This window comes from Elgaria multicarinata, chromosome 9 (assembly GCF_023053635.1).
Source record: "Elgaria multicarinata webbii isolate HBS135686 ecotype San Diego chromosome 9, rElgMul1.1.pri, whole genome shotgun sequence".
Classification (NCBI taxonomy): Eukaryota; Metazoa; Chordata; class Lepidosauria; order Squamata; family Anguidae; genus Elgaria; species Elgaria multicarinata.
Window position 1 is genome coordinate 83,872,101 of NC_086179.1, and position 20,895 is coordinate 83,892,995.

General features: G+C 41.9%; 1 protein-coding gene across 1 annotated transcript in view; it reads right to left on the reverse strand.

The window, feature by feature from the left end:
* Positions 1-20,371, reverse strand: part of HGF (hepatocyte growth factor) — a 69,720-nt gene extending 49,349 nt beyond the window's left edge. Inside the window, exons 1-4 of the mRNA XM_063134223.1 lie at positions 20,258-20,371; positions 6,459-6,621; positions 2,257-2,369; positions 1,333-1,447 (exon numbers count right to left, since the gene is read on the reverse strand). Coding sequence (XP_062990293.1) covers positions 1,333-1,447; positions 2,257-2,369; positions 6,459-6,621; positions 20,258-20,324 — 458 coding nt within the window. The 5' untranslated portion in view covers positions 20,325-20,371. The remainder of the gene's footprint in view (positions 1-1,332; positions 1,448-2,256; positions 2,370-6,458; positions 6,622-20,257) is intronic.
* Positions 20,372-20,895: the final 524 nt, after the last annotated feature.

Genomic DNA, 20,895 nt, shown 5'->3' on the forward strand with positions numbered 1-20,895 from the left:
AACAATGGTATGCCCTTGTGTATTAGAGTATTATGGGAATACCCTCCCCCACCTCTTTCATCAGAAAGTCCTAAGCTTGGGAAAGATAAACATTAAATACAAGCCAGCAACATTCAATCCAGATTGCCCTAAATATGTTATAATCATTAAGCCTTATCTACAGCATGGAAACATTCTAATACACTGATCGGTAGAAGCAACCAGCACAAGGAATTTCAGCAGGTACCTTCCTAGAAGTTCTAGAAAAAGAGAACAATCAAACCTATCAGCTTCCCAAAGTGCTGCTGAGATCCAGAGGTCAGTCCATGCTTGCTGACAGTACAGAGACAAGAGCTCGGAAGCATATGATGCCAAGGCAGCCATTGCAATTTGAATAACCAGGCTGGGTCAAAAAAGTGCACACAAACTGTGTCTCCACATTGAGCGCTGCTCACCTGCACCCCTGCACATTCCAGACGCATTCACGGAGAGGTCATGCTTAAGCGCATATTGGTCCTTGAGTCCTTCCTTTATGAAACTTGAAAAAAGCCATTCCAGTGGAATGACATTTTTTAAAAAACTAACTTCAAGTCAACAACCCTAGTGTTGTTGCAAAATTTAAAGAAACTTCTAACCTCTTAGGCTGGCTTGCTTTTCTTTGTCCTTTTGCTTTTCTCTATTAATTACATATTGGGAAGTTTTAAAATAAAAACGGATTCGCAATATTTCAATTATTCCATTCTCCACCTAATTTTCAGGGATTCTCCCTCCCTTCTGTTGTTGCAAAATTTAAAGAAACTTCCAACCTCTTAAGCTTGCTTGCTTTTCTCTATTGATTACATATTGGGAAGTCTTAAAATAAAAACAGATTCACAATATTTCAATTATTCCGTTCTCCACCAAATTTTCAGGGATTCCCCCTTCTGCTACATCATTGTCTAGTCCATTCAGCAGGCTCCCCCAACCCTCTGTGAAGAATTTCTGGAGGGACTGCCATGGGGAGGAGAAGGCAAGGAAGTCTGTTCAGCTGCACATGCCTCAGACTAGATCCAATTCACTATCTTTACATATAGCACTTTCTCAAAGACAATTCACATTTTTAGGTGTATACAAAAATAATTCTAAGTATACCCCTAAGAAGTAACATGTGAATACAACAAACATGTATAACACAGAGGTACACTCATCAGAAACTCCAGATTGTCTGTGGCTTTCTGTTGAGTGTCCATTCAGTGGCAAATCCGGATTTGCTACAATATATGTAAAATTTCCATTCATTCATGTGATCAGTGAACGAATATAGGCAGGAGAGAATTGTATAACAGCAGGTTCTTTTGATCCCACCAATCTTACCTGTGTTCGTGAGGTATTGCAGAATTCCATGCCTGACACCGGATGCCAGTTTTTGTGACTGATATGGTTCCTTTATAACTTGCTCCTTTACCAACAATACAATTTCTAACATAGTCTGTTGGAGAGGAATCAAAAAATAAATCAGAAATAGAGGAGCGTACATTTTTTATAGTGAATAGAAATGCTTAGAGATTTAACATGTGATGTGAGTATTGCACTTCAGTTATATTCACACATAACAAACGTCAAGCCATCTTGCTTTCACCAATTACTCATAGCTAATGCAATAAAAATATCTCATTCAGACTTAGTCATGCTTAGAGTAGACCAACAGAAATCCATGAAACTTATACTAGTCATGATTAACTTGTCCCATTGACTTCAGTGGGTCTATTCTAAGCATGACCAAGTCTGGATCCAAGCTAATATATACAATGTTAAAAGTGTTTTGGCCAGGACTCAAAGAATTGTGCAACTAATTCTGTGCAACCAAGGGGTCTTTAAGCTTCTATTTCTCAAACAGCAGTACCCAAATGCCAAATGGCCCAAAGTGTCTAAAACTGTTCCAAGTCTGCTGTTCAAAGTAAACAATAACAATAAACATTTGGCCACGTGCAATTCTTTGGCCTTAACTTTATTCATTCTTTGGAGCCTTTACTGGGGCCAAAAGAAAATGTTCTGTTTAGTTTCATAAATTTTCCCTGGGTGTAGGTTTTCACTTCAACTAACAAAAGCTATTTTCCTACAGAAATTTCTGTCAGAAACAGAATGTTTAGCTGACCCTTTCCGTTTGGGAATTGTTCTTTCTAAAGCCTTAGAACCTTAGATATTAAGGGGGATAGCACAATTGCTGATGAGACATTATAGTAACTGGCTGACTCAAATAGGCTTGCTTTTGTTTTGTTTGAAGGATAAGCAACTTACCTTTCTTTTCATAGAGATCAAATGTGTTGTCTTGCTTGCTCCGCACTCCATTTTCTAGGCTAGTAAAGGATAACCAATGACAGCGTTTCGTAGATTTATCAAATGCAAAAGCCCTGTGTGGAAAATATAATTAATGAATACTAAACACTATTAAGATAAATGGTTATCATTATCACCATAATACCATTGATCAGAATTTTGTTTGGAGGGAGAGAATCTCAGGCTCTTGACAGGTAGAGCGTAACATCTTGAAAAGCCAAAAACTGTGTTTCATCAATTTTATGGAGCTCCTGAATCCATTCCCCTCCTTCAATCTAGGACAGACTGACAGGATTAGAGAGACCTTCCTTGGATACAAATGTTACTTTCCACTCATGGTAAGAGGGCTGGGAAAAAGTTGGATGAAGCATTAGTGATTAGTGATGTCACCTAACTCAGAAATGACATGACTCTTAATACCATTGTAATAGCCATCATTATAAACTGTTTAGGGAAACGGACAAGCTTTTTTACTGAGAATATGAAGGTATTATGAGTTGATTCAAAACTGAGCAGGGGAAAATCTTCCCAGCACTAAGGGAGCTTAAGTCCCTTTCATAATAGGTTGTAAAAGTTGTGCTATAGAACAAATACTCTCTGATTGAGGCCCCAAAATGGATCAAAATCTCACATATATTTCAAGATTCAGAAGTGAAAGAAAATACAATGAAAAGTTGACAGCAATTTTATGTACAGATATGATTTTGCTTTGCTCAAACTCTGTTTGTATGCATAAGTATATGATATACTTTCTTTGTATGAAATATTTTTGGAATAAATACCTGGGATAAACACAATCAGAAAAAAAACACATATAAACAAAGATTTTGATATGGGCTTCACTCCAGTTGAAACTAGTGGGAAGGGTACCGTGCTGCTGAGAATCTAATTTATGATTGGTGGTAGTTCTCAGTGATCTATCCCTCAGAATTGTGAGTTCAGTTTGAGCAACAACTATGTGGACTGCAACAAGAGTAAACTGTGTGGGAGAAGAAAATGTTACCACAAACTGGTGAAATCCTACTATCTTCATTCAGTTTTCTCCTGCAGAATGCCATGACCTCAGTGTGACCAATAATTCTGTCTGGACCCAGTAATATCCATATGCTGGGAATTAGCATCGATTGCACCACAAACAACAATTTCTAGTTTCTAGCCCAGAATCTGTCATATCCCTAGAAAATTTGAGAATCTCAACCTCCGTTTCACTGTAAAAGAGGGATTTCTAACCCCCACAAATACAATCATACAACCAGCCATGTATGTTCTCCTTTCCAATAAAAGCTTCAAGTGGCTCAAGCAACTGTTATCCATCACATGCATGGAAGACCAATACCTACAAAGCTAAAAGCAATGCCTCAAGTCTTTCTTAATATTTAACCGTCTGTCCCAAAGCTACCCATGCCCTTTGTGACATCAAGGCAGCTAAACCAATGGCATCAGAAGAAGCCACTAGCCAATCTTCCTAGGCTCACTGTCAAGTCAGAGCTTCACTGCTGAATGATACACAGACAGTCATTTTAATCTTGTCACCAATGTTTTATACGTTTGTTTTTCAAGTGCAAACTCTATACTCTTCAAGTGGAATCTCTACATTTTTAAAACCAGAGGTTTAAATAGCAGACTAAATCAGAGATGAGACTTCAGGAATCATACTCAATGGACTTTAGTTGTTAAGGGACATATATCTGAAATGTAATTTACTGTACAAAGTGAAAAACCATACTCCTTACTAGGGAGCAGGCTACCTGGTGGATTACCTAGTCCCATGCAGTCACGAAGATCAGAGGAGGAGGCCTTTGTTGGTTTTCTGTGACATGCAGAATGCCATATGGCAGAGACCCATAAGAGGGCCTTCTCTGTGACGGTGTCCACCTTGTGGAATGCTCTCTCCCCTGGTATTTGGGAAGTGGCAACTGTGCCACACTTAAGGTTCCAGTTGAACTCTCTCCTCACCTAGGCCTTTCCTGATTGATCCTACTGCCCAGTTTAATCACCGTTTTTCAGTTTAAAATGTTTTAATTGTTTTAACTGCTTTGTCAGAAAGGGGTAGTTCAGACTCTGCACTGGAAACTAAGTCACACCGTTCGTGGAGCAAATTCAGACATATTGATTTCTAAGATTGCAGCCAGCAGCTCCAGTGACCTACATTGTCTTGAAACTGAAGCCCGTACATGCAAGGATTTCAGTTTTAGGAGGTGCCATCTCTCCCAGAGCAGGCATGTAATGTATTATATGACATGCTGCATCATGATCAGTATTAAATTGCCATTGTCCTCAGCATTTTCAGGTTCAAGGTATATCTACAACTCCATAGTCTCAGTCACACACAAAATATTTGTAGCCTCATTTGCATCCTCTCTGATTGCGTCTCCATCCCCTCCCTATTTCCAGTTGGTTTTGATGCCAGAGGACAATGCAAGCCAGAGGAAAAAGTTGGACCCAGTCCAGAATGAAAGGAAGTCTTCTTTTTTTTGGTTCCACAAGGGAGTATAGGATATCTACTGTTTTAGGCAGACAAACTATCAGCAGCACAGATATGAAAAGAACATGCAGCCATCATCAAAGCCAATTTACATGTTACAAAAAACTGCCTAAGTTAATAAAATGCATTAAAAAGGAGCTGATCTGGGCAGGTGCCTGAAAGTACTCCTTTCTTGGAAATTGAACATCAATTCTTGGCCTTCGACACTTACTCAAGTTTGATATTTTCCAAGTAGCTGGCCACCACCACCTATAAAATATATGCTTTGCATCCACCCAATACTTTTAGATACCATGGACGAATCTACATTACTGTAGCTGTAATGTTATAGATAGCTCTGGATGACGTCAGTGATCACGTGATGCGTTCCTTATAACGTTATACAGAAAGGTTTTGTACCATTTTACCTTTCGTTGTAACACTTCTGAATTGTTAGACTTCGTTCAATGTGCTCCGTTGTTACGATGTCTTCTGTGTCGCATTGCGAAACTGATATCACATGATCCCTCACCGGGCTTCCTGTCTGATGTAACTTCCTCTACGCGCCTTCAGTAACCGTTAGAACTGGTGAACGGAATGTATTAAATCTTTCTCATCTTTTAAACATTATTTCTGTGGCATTTCATGCAACCTACCTTGGGTAAAAACTTTTTTTAAAAAAAACTTTTTAAAGGATGCGCATATGCACGTAGCCAGTTTCTAATTTAATTTATTTTTTAAAAAAATTAAATTAAGTATGCGCATATGCACATCCTTTAATAATTTTTTTACATTGTAGGTTGCATGTAATGCCACGGAAATGTTTAAAAACTGAGAAAGATTTAACACATTCCGTTCACCAGGCATCCTTACACTTTCCTCAAGAGACAGACAACTGACAATCCACAAACCACTCTCTCTGAAGAACTCCCGTCACAAAGATTTGAAATTAAGAGCATGCGCATAAAGGAATGGTAGCTGGAGAGGCACGGAAAATACAAAAACAAGGAAGTGGGAGGCGCAGAGAAATGACAGTCTGGGAATTGCAAGGATCACAGAAACGAGAAGAAGAAACAACAAAAACAACGGGGCAACGAATAGTGTGCTCCGCAACAATATTACAAGAAAAGGTAAGAAACACTACTGAGCAACGGTATACAAGGTAGCAATACAAGTTACAACGTTACAAAGGCTCAAAAAATCGATATAAGCAGAAGTGTAGATCCACACCATGTTATCTGCCAACATCTGAAAGGGTCATCTTACTTTTATAATACCTGTACAGCCTTCCCCCCCACACCCAGCAAGTTCAAACCAAAGCAGTGTACAGTAAAGTCAACAAAATATCATAAACACAGATAAAACCAATAAAAAAGACGAGTAAAACATGTCAATGGATCTGTTAAGAGGTCCATTCCTAGGACTGACTTCAGAAAAAGATCAGTAGCAAGAACTGGGTTCATGCAATCCCTTCTCCACCACCTCACAGGAGGAACAATAATATCCAAACAGGCCCAAAGTCAAACAAACAATACTTTTAATAAAACCAACACCAAGTCAGTCCGCCAACTTCAACCTAGCCTTGCACAAACGCTCTTTGAAAAAGCATCATTTCCACATGCCTATGAAAGCTTTTCAGTTAAATCTCATGTTTCTTAGACCTCTGGTAATACTAAAAGACAATTAAAACATTGCTTACTTGCATGAGAATGAAAGTCCTTTATTTCTGTTGCATCTCTTGGCACACTGTTCTGTGGTGATTAGGAGCTTAGTTTTCACTTTCAGTGTCTTGTCTATTCTCATTAATGAGGTATCAGCTGTTTTTCTGTAGTCATGAAGGACATTTCTTTTCCCTTTGCTTTCTGAGGAAGGAACCAACAAATAATAACATGCATTAATCATCTAAGGAAGAGGAACGCAATAACAATGTCATGAGAGAATGAACAACATATATGTGCCATTTACTTTTGGAGTGTTTTCAGTGGCAGCTAGGGTCATATTGTGAATCATGCACTTATTAGCACACTTGATGGTTATATGTAGTACATAGCAATTATTAGCACACTTTATTGGAAGAATAGTTTGAAGTAGGTCAGTTTTCTTTCAATAAATGTATTTAGATTGCTATCAAAGACAGCAGTTTAAGCAGCAGATGCAGGTTGGAAAACTAAGTGGGAGAAATGGCAGAGATGGAGGGGTGGATGGTTGATGGAAAAGCAGAGATGGGACTACCCCTATTTGGCCACATGTATATTGTGGTTTTTATATAGCAGATTCTATGGGTTAGGTCCAACATTATGTTAGTGGAAGTCAACTAACATGATAGGTCTCTCTCTCTCTCTCTCTCTCTCTCTCTCTCTCTCTCTCCCCTCCCTGCAGCCTTCCATGCTGCCCAAAAATCTGCTGCGAAGGTTTTCCAGTGCACACATATACACAATAACAAGTGGGTGTGGGAACAGTTCTTCAGGGCCATGGTGCATAGGGACGATAGTTAATCCTTTACTCTCCCACAATGGTCCCAACAAAACTGACTCCCCCTCAGGTGGCTACTATTAGTCCGTGGGGAAAAAACTAGTAGCCACAAGCGAGACAGTTTTCCTCAGGGCCAAGTGAGAGAATGAAAGTGTTAAAAAAAACCCTTCCCATGTGCTGCAATCCTATTATTATTGTTGTTGTTGTTGTTGTTGTTATATAGCAGCAAGTGCCACATGCAGCATTGTGTGTAGTTTGGCCCTTAAATGGACAACTATTTCTGGGATGAACGTCACAGGAGCAGGGAATTGGAACACTTCAGTTTAGTTGGTATTAAAGTGGATAAGAGTGCTGAAGAGGATGGAAGTATAGTAGTCCTGGGCACTTTGTAGTAACGTTACATGATCCTGGGAGCTATGGTAATTTTGTCTTAGACACAGGGCCTTTCTACACCTAAGAATTATCCCAGGAAAATGGAGGGATCGTCCCTGCCTGCTCCCGGGATCCCCTGTGTGTCATTTGGATGAACAGGGATGATCCCGGGGAAAAAGGCAGGTGTAGAAACAGACTAAGTTCCAATTACACAGTTTGCCGAAGTTCCAATTACGCAGTTTGCCATAGCTTATCTGTTCTTCCTGAACTTATGAATATGTAATTTTGGTTGAATCTTACGTCCTTCTTCACCTTTCTAAGAAAAACACCAAACTCGGAAAGGGCTCCCAAAGAACTTACACTACACAGGGAAGAAGCAACACAAACAGATTGAAAACCTAAACAAACAGGGTGGGCACATTGGATGAAATTGTTGCACTTGCATGCAGAAAACCCAAACTCACATTCCCACTAAATATGAAGCTCAGTGGGTGGTCAAGCCCCCACCCCATCTCTCTCACTTCACAAGTCTGTTGCAAGGCTAAAACTCCACTTGGTGAAAGTGTAAAAAAATATATTCAACAAATAACTAGCAGCAATTACAAGAAGAAGGGGTGCAGAGGGGGGGAACTGGCACACAAGCTGAAAGGTTTATTCTTTCTACTCACTGGTTTGCATTATGATCTTTTGAGAATAAAGCTGATTTCATTTTTGCAAAAAAGCTACATAAGATGTTAATCTAGAAGCAACTTAAACAGTGCTGCACAGTGCCAGAAAAATGTCATGTTACTCCACATGAAATATACTCGATTCTCCTTTTGCAATATTTCCTTCCTTCCTCTAAACATGTTGCACCAATAGTAAGCTAAGGGGGTGTCAGAAGCAATCAGATTACAACAGAAGTTTCCTAGAAGGATTTTTTTTAAAAAAATTAAGGAACTGTAGACTTGCTTGTCTTATTGCCTTATTACATTTTTCAGTTTCAGTGCCAAGCAAGTGTGATATGCTACACAAGATGAAAGTTACTACTCAATTAGGGTCTCTAGTCTCACATCATAACTTACATATTATAACAGAAGTTGCAGAATATCTTTTGCAAATGCTCCCCCCAGTTCTTTTCCTTTCTTCCTAAATTCATGTTCTGAAGTCAATCTACAGACATAGCTGGAATGAAATTAGAGTTATCACCATCAAGTACCTTTTGCTATGGCTGGCATCAGAGGACTCTCAGCAAAATGTTCTAGTGGGCCCCTCTCCTACGGAGGTTGGCCCTGGTAGGCTTTCCCAGTGGGCAGCTTGGAGCAACCATTTTAATTTTCCACTGTGGCCCTGAATTAATATCCTTCTAGGGCATTGTGGCAAATTTAGATGGCGGCTCCAAGTCTCCTATGCCAGGAAACCTCAGGCAGTAATTAGCACTGATCCCTGTCATGGTGACGAGGCCTCAGGAGGTGCCCAAGGGTGCACATAACAATGCCTGGCCTGTACCATCTCTATATTTTCAGCCAGGCTTTATGTGACTGCAATTGACTGCACCTGTTTCCTCTTTCACCATCACCCTCCCCTGCCAACACTCTTGGCAGGTATCAGGAAGTACAGTTCAGGAAGCCATGAATAATATAAAAGGAGATTTCCTTGAGAAGAACTACCAGAAATGCTGCCCAAGCTTCCAAGAGCCCATACAACCCTCCCCACCAATATTCAAAAAGGGCAAAAAGAAACACTTGGGAACTATAGACCAGTTAGTCTGACATCCATCCCTTGGGAATTTTTGGAGCAGATTATAAAGAAGTCAATCTGTAAGCACCTTGAAAACAATGCGGTGATTACTAGAAGCCAACATGGATTTGTCAAGAACAAATCCTGCCAGACTAATCTGATCTCATTCTTTGATCAGGTAACCTCCCTTGTGGACTATGGGAATGCAGTGGACATAATATATCTTGACTTCAGCAAAGCTTTTGACAAAATACCACATGACATTCTGATCAGCAAACTAGTTAAAAGTGTGCTAGATTGAACAACATTTAGGTGGATCCACAGCTGGAGCACTGGGCTGAAAACAACAGAATGAAATTTAATAGAGATAAATGCCGAGTTCTATACCTAGGAAAAGAAACCAAATGCACAGTTTCAAGATGGGGGATACTTGGCTCAGCAATACTACAAGTGAGAAGGATCTTGGAAATGTTGTAGATCACCAGCTGAATATGAGCCAACAGTGTGATAAGGCTGCAAAAAAAGTAAATGCTATTTTGGGCTGCGTTAATTAAAATAATATGTGAGGTACTGGTTCCCCTGTATTTGGCCCTGGTTAGGCCTCATCTTGAGTATTGCATCCAGTTCTGGACACCACAGTTCAAGAAGGATGCAGACAAGCTGGAGCATGTTCAGAGGAGGGCAACAAGGATGATCAGAGGATCTGGAAACAAAGCCCTATGAAGAGAGACTGAAATAATTGGGCATGTTTAGCCTGGAGAAGAGTAGATTGAGGGGAGACATGATAGTGCTCTACAAATACTTGAAAGGTTGTCATACAGAGGAGGGCCAGGATCTCTTCTCGATCATCCCAGAGTGCAGGAGTAATGCGCTCAAGTTACAGGAAGCCAGATTACGGCTGGACATCAGGAAAAACGTCCTGACTGTTAGAGCAGTACGACAATGGAACCAATTACCTAGGGAGGTTGTGGGCTCTCCCACACTAGAGCCCTTCAAGTGGCACCTGGACAACCATCTGTAAGGAATGCTTTAAGGAGGATTCCTGCATTGAGCAGGGTGTTGGACTTGATGGCCTTATAGGCCCCTTCCAACTCTACGATTCTATGAAGAAGAGGAAAATGCTCAGCAGTAGTGCTGATGACCAATTGTCCTCCTATCTGCATACCTTCAGCTGTCATCATCACAGAACCCCAAGTGGGACTAATGGCCCTTCACACCTGTAGGAGCTGTTTCAACATGTACCAATGTCCAATAGCAGGGAGCTGTATATGAATGATGCAATCTGGTTGTGGGTGATGTCAATCACATATATCTTTTCCAGCCAATTAGAATGTTTTCTTCCAACTGTGTGGTAAATTGGCTACCCAGTTGATCGCATCAATCATTCTACTAAATGGGTTGGATTGCACTATAGGGCAGTGCCTACCATGGAGTAAAGGAATCATACTGAGGATGGAGTGTGACAAAAGAAACAGAATGCTGGAACCCAGCTATTATCACTTCTTTTAATAGCAAACGTAGGTGGTGCGTGCTGACAAGAAAGCCAAAATGGAGCCACTGGGAATTATCAGCATGCTTAGGAGAACTACTAAGGTTTGCAGAAGTACCAAAAAGGAGGGGGGGGGGAATCATATGAACATGCCTTTGAGGACTGAACACAGTCAGTAACCATAGACTGTTAAGATGGAAAAGAAAAAGAAAAAACTAGATGGAGGGAAGGAAGGAAGGAATGTTCTGCTTCCAACATTCTTCCAAGGTGTTAAGGATACACTGCAAGATTTTACTGGCAAGTCCCCCTTGTATTTAGATAACTGCAACCAACAGAAACTGAACTAAATAGGAAAGTTGAGGCTTCCAGGGAGGGTGGTGGAGAGAGAGGAATGAAAGCTGCTAAATTCATCAGCCAGTAAGGAACCTCAACAGAGATATGGAAGAGGTAATTGTATATTGCTTGCATTTTTTCCCCTGGAATTAAGTAAAACTGAACACATCCCGGTGAAAATACCACATATTTCACATTTGTGGGTGGAATGCCAATAGATATTTATCTACACAGAGAGGTATTGACTAGCCAATAATGTACAGTTCAAGAAACTTAATCAAAAGGACATATTATCTGCACAACAGGATCTGTCCTTTTGTACATATCCTTCTAATTGAAGTACACAACATTATCTGTTAATACCTAGTGCACTGGTAGTCCTTCCTGGTGAAGATTGTGAAGATTTACTATGAGAAAGCCAGGCTTTCTTGGGTGCATGCAATAACCAGGCTGTGCTGAGATAAACATTACATAATCAGCAGCAAAACAATTGCACAAACAGCAGCATCTTGATTATCTTCTTTCAGGAATAGTTTATCTACACAGCCGGATAATAGGATATCCTGGCAGAAAGGTTTGTTATGCTGTTGTTACTCTGATGTGCATCTAGCATTTCCAAATAATGTTTTGAGGTTTTGTTTTGAGATCCAGGAGAAACATACACACATGGCAATTGTATTAATGGGAATGGGAGGAGGCTTGATCTCAAACCAAACATTTTGTCCCTAGTCTAAGTCAGGCTCCCTATCCAGTATACCACAATGACTCTTGTCTTTAGTCTCTCCGCAGACATCACACGTGTTACTTTATCTGCTCATAGCAGCTTTCCAGGGCTTTGGAGACAGAGGCCATGTCTACACATCCCAGCGTTCCGGGAGGGAGGGGGAGGATCTTGCAATATGCTGATCATGAGGTCCTCCCCCTGCGTTCACACACGATGTGCAACATCCAGGGAGGAAGGAGGATGTCGCGCTTGCCATTTTTTTAAAAAAAAGACAAGACCTGGAGTGCACCTGCGCTCCAGCGCAAAAGGTGTGTGTTTTTTATTTAAAAAAAGTCCTGACACTGCTCCCCTCCCCACCCCTGAAGGGCACAGAGTGCTTGAAGAGCTCCTTGCCCTGTGCCTGGTTCCCAGCTCCTCACATTTACTCACGAGGAGCTGGAACTAAACCAGGAGGGCCGCCCACAACTCACACGGTCTCGGGATGATCACAAGACCGTGGGAAAACCTGAGAAAAAAGGGTATGGCAATATCCCGGGGAAATGGAGGGATCATTTCTCCCTGCTCCAGGGATCCCCTGTGCGTCATGTGCATGCACAGGGATGATCCCCAGGATATTGCCTGGTGTAGACATGCTCAGAGTCTTTCGCAGTTCTACCTGGAGATAGCAGGGATTGAATTTAGAACTTCTTCCATGCAAAGCATGTGCTCTACTACTGAACTACTGCCTTTCCTCAGTTCCCTGCACAGTGCTCCTCAGAGAAGGATGGGGGACTAAGAAGCCAAGACATACAAGGAACATAAATGATAGCGTCAAACAATGTTGCTCACTACTGCACTTGTTCAAATGACTATAGCGGCAGTGTTAGTACTCTTTGCAGGAATTAATTCATTACTTAAGGAACTTAGAAGCACCCCTTCCCCTCAACACACATTGTTAATCCTTGCCTTTCCTCATTTCTGGCACAGTGATTTGGTTTAAGAAGACTGGCTCTAAAAGACCAGGAGGATAATGTGCAGAAGATCCTAAACATGGAAAAAATGAATGATGTTGATAGGTTGAAAATATGGAACAATTGTTGTAAACTGAAGTGATATATATTATATACCACATATGTGTGATTACCGTTTTCCATTACAAATGGTATGAATAACCCACAGAAGGATTTCATAAAAACATTAGCTCACCATAACACTTTCCTGTGTTAGGTTATTCAAACAAGCAACAGAAATTCATATCAAATTAAGTAATGGATTACCTCAAGATTGGATTACTGCAATGCACTCTATGTGGGGCTGCCCTTAAAACGGCTCCAGAAGCTGCAGCTAGTGCAGAACGCTGCAGCCTGGCTGTTGTCCAGAGCTGCCCCTTTCCAGCATGTAACTCCTCTGCTGAGGGAAGTGCACTGGCTGCCTATTCACTACTAGTGTACAAAGCCCTAAACAACTTGGGGCCAGGATACCTGAAAGAGCACCTTCTCCCCTATCAACCCGCCCGGTCACTGAGGTCATCCGAGGACATGCTCCTGGTGGTTCCACATAGACCTACCCTCTGATTGGAGTCCACCAGGGGAAGAGCCTTCAGTGTGGTGTCCCCCCTCCTATGGAATTCCCTCCCTTTGGAGGTCAGGCAGGCGCCAACTTTGTATTCCTTTCGGCACCTCCTGAAAATGTCATTGTTCCAGGAAACCTTCCCTTGATGACCAGCCACAGTTCACTTTGCATTTTGCTTTTTAAAAAAAACTATTTTAATGTGTTTTTATTCTGTTTTTATTTTATCTTGTACACCGCTCTGAAATTTTGAATGGGGAGCGGTATATAAATATTATAAATAAATAAATAATGGAGGTGCAAGGAGGAAAGAGGATGAATCAGCACACTGTCCCCTCTTATGCTCGAGACCATGAATGGTCATTCATATTTATCAGCTTTCCTGGTACACATCTTTACATGCTCACCAGTCAAATGACCATACATATTTCTCAGCTTCCCTGGTACACATCTTTTCATGCTCATCAGTCAAACACATGCTATGGCATGGTAAAGTGAACCAATTGCCTGAGAGAAACAACACTCACTGGCTTGAAAATGAATTGACAGCCAGGAAGTCCCTTGGCTCAATTCTAATCTCATGCATGAACTCACTGGGATAGCTTAAACAAGCCTCTCTCAACCATAGCCCTACATCTGCAAAATGTAGGCCTGTATTTTACATCTGCAAAATACAGACCTTCCTACCCTGCAGTGGGATAGGCTACATCCATCCCTTTTCAACACTGTAATATTTCATCATATGAAGTAAGGATGGAGTAACAATTCAAAGCAGAGGGTTTGTGCAATTTGAACTGTGAGCAGACCTTTTCTAATTATGAGCCCGCCTCAAGAAATTTCTCTACTTTAATTCTGCTCATACCCTATTATGGCTAGCCCCATCCCTAAAGGGTGGGGTTGGGCTCCCTTCACAAGCCTGTGATCATTGTCGCCAACATTGCCATCAGTCCTCATGACCTGCACCAGCCATTTTGGGGAGCAGCAGACTCTTTTTTAATTCTCCATAACACAAAGGCATCATTAATTTTAGCAGAAAGCACTAAAGCTGCTGGGGACAAACACTGACCCTTGAGGCAAGGGGATCTTCAGGAGGGTGTTGCTGTTTCCCCATAGCTGTTTTCCAGCATCCAGCCTCTTAACATGTTTATTGAAAAATCAATGGACATCTTGTGTCCAAAATGTTCAGGAGGATTGCAAACATTTTACTTTTCTTTTCAAGTTCTCACAAAAGCCCTGAAGGTTTTGCAAGCATTCAGAGGAAATGGTTTCAAAACCCTGAGCATATTTGAGCTAACTATGGGGGAGGATTGTGAATCCCTAATATTAAGTGAAACTTATGTGTTTTTCTGCCTTTCAAATCTATCACCCGTCAAAGCTGACACAATGGCTGCATTCAGATGTAACACTAAATCATGATTTAGTATAACAGGAAAGAGCCTAGCTTTCCCCTCCAGCACGGCCAGAGGAGACAATTAAACACAGTTCAGCATGTCATCCAAACACTACACTATGGTTCGGTTAATCTTAACAATGATTACTCAAAACAAGCCAACTTCATAAACTATGGTTCAAAGTTGGCTTGTTTCCACGAAGCATAGTTAAAATTAAGTACAGCTTGTCTGGGTTCGAAAGACCTGCAAACTGGTTAATCAAGAATGGAAGTGCAAGCTTTCGGTTGTGCCAGATAAAGAGGGAGGGAAGGAAGGAAGTAGGCCTAGTGAGAGGAAGGCTCCTTCTCCTAACAAGCCCACAGGCCGAGGGTGTGGTCTAAAGGCACGTGAGGCAGCCACCTTGCTGAAGCTAAGCAAGTCTGGGTCTGATCAGGGCTTGGAGGCGAGACCACCTGGGAACCACATGTATCCACCTTAAGATCCACAATGGAAGGAAGGTGGGATATAACTAAATAACTAACTAAATAAGCCAAGTGTGTGCATATTTGTACTATGGTGTCTGTATACCGAAATACAAAACACTTCATGAGAAGCAGGCCTTCCACACACAAATACACACACCTTCAGAAGCAGATGCCTTACTGTATAATAGAGGATGCATGTTTCCATTTCAGCTTTGAACTGTGCTATAGAGTGAGATAAGCTTTCCCATACTAAGAGGCTTTAGTTTCTTTGATTTCAGTGCATGGTTTTCCAGTTTTTATGCAACATCCTAATCTTGAGCCCTTTGAGCTCCATTTTCCTTTTGCTGCAGAACTCACACAAATAGCATTAAATATGAAAAGTGGGAGGGGGAAGAACCCTGTTAAAGCTCTGTGTTGTATGGGGGGACGGGACAAGAAGCTATTTGCACTACACACCAAATGGATTCCATTAGCCAGAAGGAATATAATTTTAAAACTGGAAGAATATCATTTTCACTGCTGACAGCATACAGTACAACACTAATTTAAGCTGAGAGAATAAATCATAGTAGGCTATTGAAGTATACACAGTTATGTGGACACAGAGACAGCAAGCACTGCGAGACACCTACTAGGCTTCTGAAGATTTTGAATGTTTTCCTCATCATGAATGACATTCAGATTTTCATCATCCATGACGTGTGACATCACAAGTCACACATAAATGCCAAGACATCATCTTCCACTTGCAACCCTTACATGTTTTACCATTCCTTCTTTCATCTTTTTTTCTTTCCACAAAAAAATCCATTAAGGAGGAAAACAGTAAATACATCTGGAAGCACCCTCAGTGTCTGTTATTCGGGTATTTTGTTAACACCCTATATTTCAAAACACTTAGGAAAGGTTGTGACAACACCATATGTAAACTATTCCTGTTCAATGAAAGAAGAAAGCTTTGTCCCACTTCTGGACCACTATGAAGACATGGGGCATGGCTAGACAAGGGGGGTTGAGGGGGATGATCTCGCGATTTTATGATTGTGAGATCATCCCCCTTGTCTACACGCGTGCGACATCGCAGTCGCCATTTTGGATTTTTGTTTTAAAGGAAAAGGAGCGCACAAGCGCTCGAACAGAACCATGATTTTTTTTAAAAAAAACGCAATGCGTGCTCCCCCCATCCCACCCCACCCCCGATGGGCACAGAGCTCCTGACGAACCCCGTGCCCCATTCCTGGCTCCTTGCGGTTACTCACGAGGAGCCGGGGAAAACGTGCCGGAGGGCCACACATCCCGCAGTCTCGGGATCATCCCGAGACTGCAGGAAAAAGCGGGATGGAAGGGTAGGGCGATATCCCAGGAAAAGGAAGGAATCATCCCTCCCTGCTCCCGGGATGCTCTGTAGGTCATGTGGACGCACAGGGATGATTCCGGGGCGATCCCAGGGATATAGCCCCGTCTAACCATGCCCATGGAAACAATGGTTGCGCTCAGCTCCCTGTGATCTGCACAGTTTGTGTGTAGGATCGCTACTCAAATTTCTATACTTGTCCATTGAAAATGTTGGGGGCAAATGAGTAGTAGGGGAGCGATTGGACATATCTACAGTACAGACTGAGGATTTAAGAGTAATTCCCTCTACCTGGGGAATCCTGGAAGGTATGATTCCATGAGAGGAATTTCCAACACCCTCAATAAAACTGCAGTTCACAAGATTGTTTAGTGTAAACCAAAACAGTTAAACTGTTAAGAGTGCAGTCCTATACATGCCTATTCATAATAATGGCCTACTGTGTTCAGTTGGACTTACTCCCAGGTATATTTGCACTGGATTGTAGCCTTCATGTAGATCTGCTCTTAAACTCCTCTCCAGGACCTAGAATTACCACCAACAGAATGATATCCCAGAAGCCACAACCTGAGAACAAAGGCTTCATCATGTTCTTTGCAGCAATTAAGAGTTCTCCTGATACACATCAAACATAGCACTTCTACAGAGTGGGATGCAATAGATTCATATTCAAACTCCTGCTCAGCTATTTAGCCCACCAGGTGGCCTTGACTAAATTATTCTCTCTTAACCTAATCTAGGGTTAAGATAAGGATATTGTGTTAATCCACCCTGAGCTGTTAGAAGGAAAGAAAACTGGCCAACTGATTTACCACTAAACTGTTACTATTATTTAACAGATCAGGGTTATATGATTAAAACCTGGGAAGTGTTTTCAGTCAGGTTATCACAAAAATATCTTCAAGAAGAGCAATTAATCTACAGATTACTGTCTCAGGGGAAAATATAGAGGCAATAGAGGAAAAGATATAGAGGCAAAGGAAAGAAATGGCAATCTACTTACGTATTTGCATACTTTCATGTACTGAAAGAGATTCAGATAATTTAGCCCAAGTCACAACTGAAAAAATAGTAAGCATGCATTTTTGTTGCAGTTCCTCCCTCTCTTCCTGTGCCCTCAAAGTGACAGAACAGTAAAAAATCAGGTGTTTGTACTTCATATGAACAACAAGGTTCTTGCTCCTGGCTTGAACAAATAGAAACCAGTTTCATAAGTATGAGATTACTGCCAATCCAGCCTCCAACATAGTCATTGCCTGGCAGCGTAATCAGAAGATATGAAATAATAAGGCTCTTTTATTCCCAATTTCTGACAGTGATCAAATAGATTAGCCTCCAAAGTTCCTATTGATTCACTTGAGAATGGATATTAAGAATACACATTTAAAACATTAAGCTTAAATTAAAGCAACATGTTCCATAATGGAAAATTAAGAAAACCAATAGAGGACGGGATTAGATATTTCTATATACATAAATGTGTTTTATGTATGATTGTAAGCCGCCTTGGGAGGGCTTCTGCCCTGAAAGGCGACTCAGAAATGTATTAAATAAATTAAAAATATTTTTGTAATACTGTTTGGTGCCACTTTTATTTTTTTCCTACCATGTACAAGTTTTATCTTCTCAAAAAATAAGACCAAATTGAAATCCCAGCTGGTCATTGGACAAAATCATTGTCCAATGACCAGCTGGAGTGGGGGTGGGGAAATAAAAACTTAACTTCCTCTTAAATAACATTAGCAATGGATTGATTAAATGTTAAAAAATGTCAAGAAAACAAGTATGCTGGAAATAAGCGATGAAAAGCTAATTCACCACCCTCATAACAGAGATTACATTAGTGACACAAAAACTAAAGATCAAATGGACAGTCATTATTTTTTTTTAGAGAGGACACTTTGTATCAGAAGAACTACAGGATTATCAAGTGGACACAGCTGCATAAATAATCTCTTTGGGAGAAAGTAGCACAATCTCCCTTATGCTGTCAAATTTATCTACACACCTGAAACTATCCTTTGTAATGGTTCCAAAAGAATAACACGTATATCTGGCTCCACACTATTTATATGCCAAACTTTGTCTGTGTAACCTGCCATGAACAGCAGTGCTTTTTGTCTGATGGCATGCCTTAATTAATTTTAAAGAAAAGGGGAGGGAAAGAACCAAAGGTGTGTTGTTGTTTAAAAACAACAACAACAACAACACAAGTACCCCTGAAAGAGCAAACAGGAATATAACCTGAATCCTTCAACATCCCAATTCTATAGAATAAACAGAGAGGAGGGGGGAATTAACTCAGCATTTTCCAATTGTTGATTGGTGCTTGTATATTTTGACTTTTAATCTCTCAATTTTACTGTTGTTGTTTTTAACTGTATTTTATTGTTCATTTGTTCTGACATGCTGGCTGTTTTCCGTAATAAACTTGATCTGATCAATTGTTGATTGCTTATTGTTAGTTCTTCCTACTTTCCACAGCCTCAGGGAATTTGATTGGCTCAGAGATAAAATGCTAATTGACTGGCTCCAGAAATAGACAGGGTACAGCACTGGGCGCACACAAGGACATGCCTGCCATTTAGGCATTCTTGGTGAGGTTAGGATGCTCGCTGTCACCTCAGCTGCTTGACATGCAATCAATTATAGTGCAAAAGGGGACAGATGTTTCCTCTTGTCCTGCTCATAGCGCCTAGAAACAAGCAGTGCGCTGCCTCCTCACCACCACCTACCCGCCTCTCAAAACTGTTAATCTGTGTTCAATTCCGACACATTCTGCGTATATAGGTTCTCCCCAGGCTCAAGACGGTCAGGCAGAAACCGTGCATGAGAAACCCACGACTTGTGTGTGTGTGTGTTGCGGGAAGACCGTTAACACAGGCGAGCAATGCCAGTTCAGCAACAATATCCACACAGTTCTCCTGCACGATGGCTTTTGGATCCAGCAACCCTTTTTAGATCTTTTATATCAACATCCCAATGGGATAAGAGACGTTTCTTTCTGTGTCCTTTCTAAGGCAAACAATCTCCCATCCGAACCCCCACTTGCTTGGAGAAGTTAACGGATTGTGTGTGTGTTTGTGTTCACACCATATTCTTGTAAGACCAAAAAGGCACAATTTGGGCACAAGAATGGAGATCGGATGTTCTACGTTTGACTCTTGGGACACCGTTTACCTCTTCCAGATTCAGTGACTATTAAGGGGTGGGGGCGGGTTTGCAGCTTTAAACCTGCCCCGGGTTTTAAACTTAACCCTTTTGTCGCCGGTCGTTTTTCACTGATAATTCACCCTCTTACCACCTCCACTATTTCTCTGCACAAATCTAGACAGGGTTGATGAAGCATTTGGTTGCATCACACACAACAAATCCTGCAGATTTTGAATGCACGTACGGCCAGATACACACGCGCGCTCAAATACACACGTGTGCGCGCGTGTATGTTTACAAGTCTGCAGAATTTGCAAATGTCCGCACATAACGCGCAACACGCACGGGTTTACAAAATGCAAGAAGACCCCCACGCGAGAGGGGAAGAAAAAAAATCCACGCTGATAGGATTCCCTCACCACTCACCCACCCTCTTTTTTTCCAAGTAAAACGAAAAGAAAAGAAAGACTCAAACTAACCTGTCAAAGGGATGACGAGGACGGAATGAAGGAAGAGTCCGAGTGGCAAAAGCTGCTTGGTCCACATGGGTGGTTTAGGGAGAGCGGGCTTTTTTGGTTTTTTTGCACTACCCCAAAGTCGCTGAAGGTGGTGAAGAGGAGATGCCCAGCCGGTCGACAGAGGAGAGCGAGCGAGGCGAGCTGCTTTTTATTGCAATGAGCCAAGTTTTGTTGTGTGATTAACTGGAAAAGCTCCGGGTCCCAACTCCCTCTTACGGTAAGAAAGTGCTTTAACAACATCTTCCCCACCCCCACCCCCACCCCGGGCTCTGCCTCTTCTCTCTCCCCCCCCCCCCCCCCGCCTTTCATGCAAGCCAACCCAGGGAGGGAAGGAGGGAGAAGACACGAAGGGCGCAGGGACCACCGCAGACACTTTAGGAAGGGCGGCGGCAGCAGCAGCAGCAGCCGGCGGCCCACATCCCGTGCTTCCAAGGGGCCGGCTCAGAGCTGACACGCGCTCAGGAGGCAGCGGCAGCCGTCGCCTCGGCAGGAGCCCGGAGCCACGAGGCTCGCGCGGAGGAGCGTGGCAAGGGCGCGCGCGCGCGGTTGAGCCTGGGAAAGTGCAGCTGCTTCCCGCGGAAAGTTGGAAGCGCGTGGCG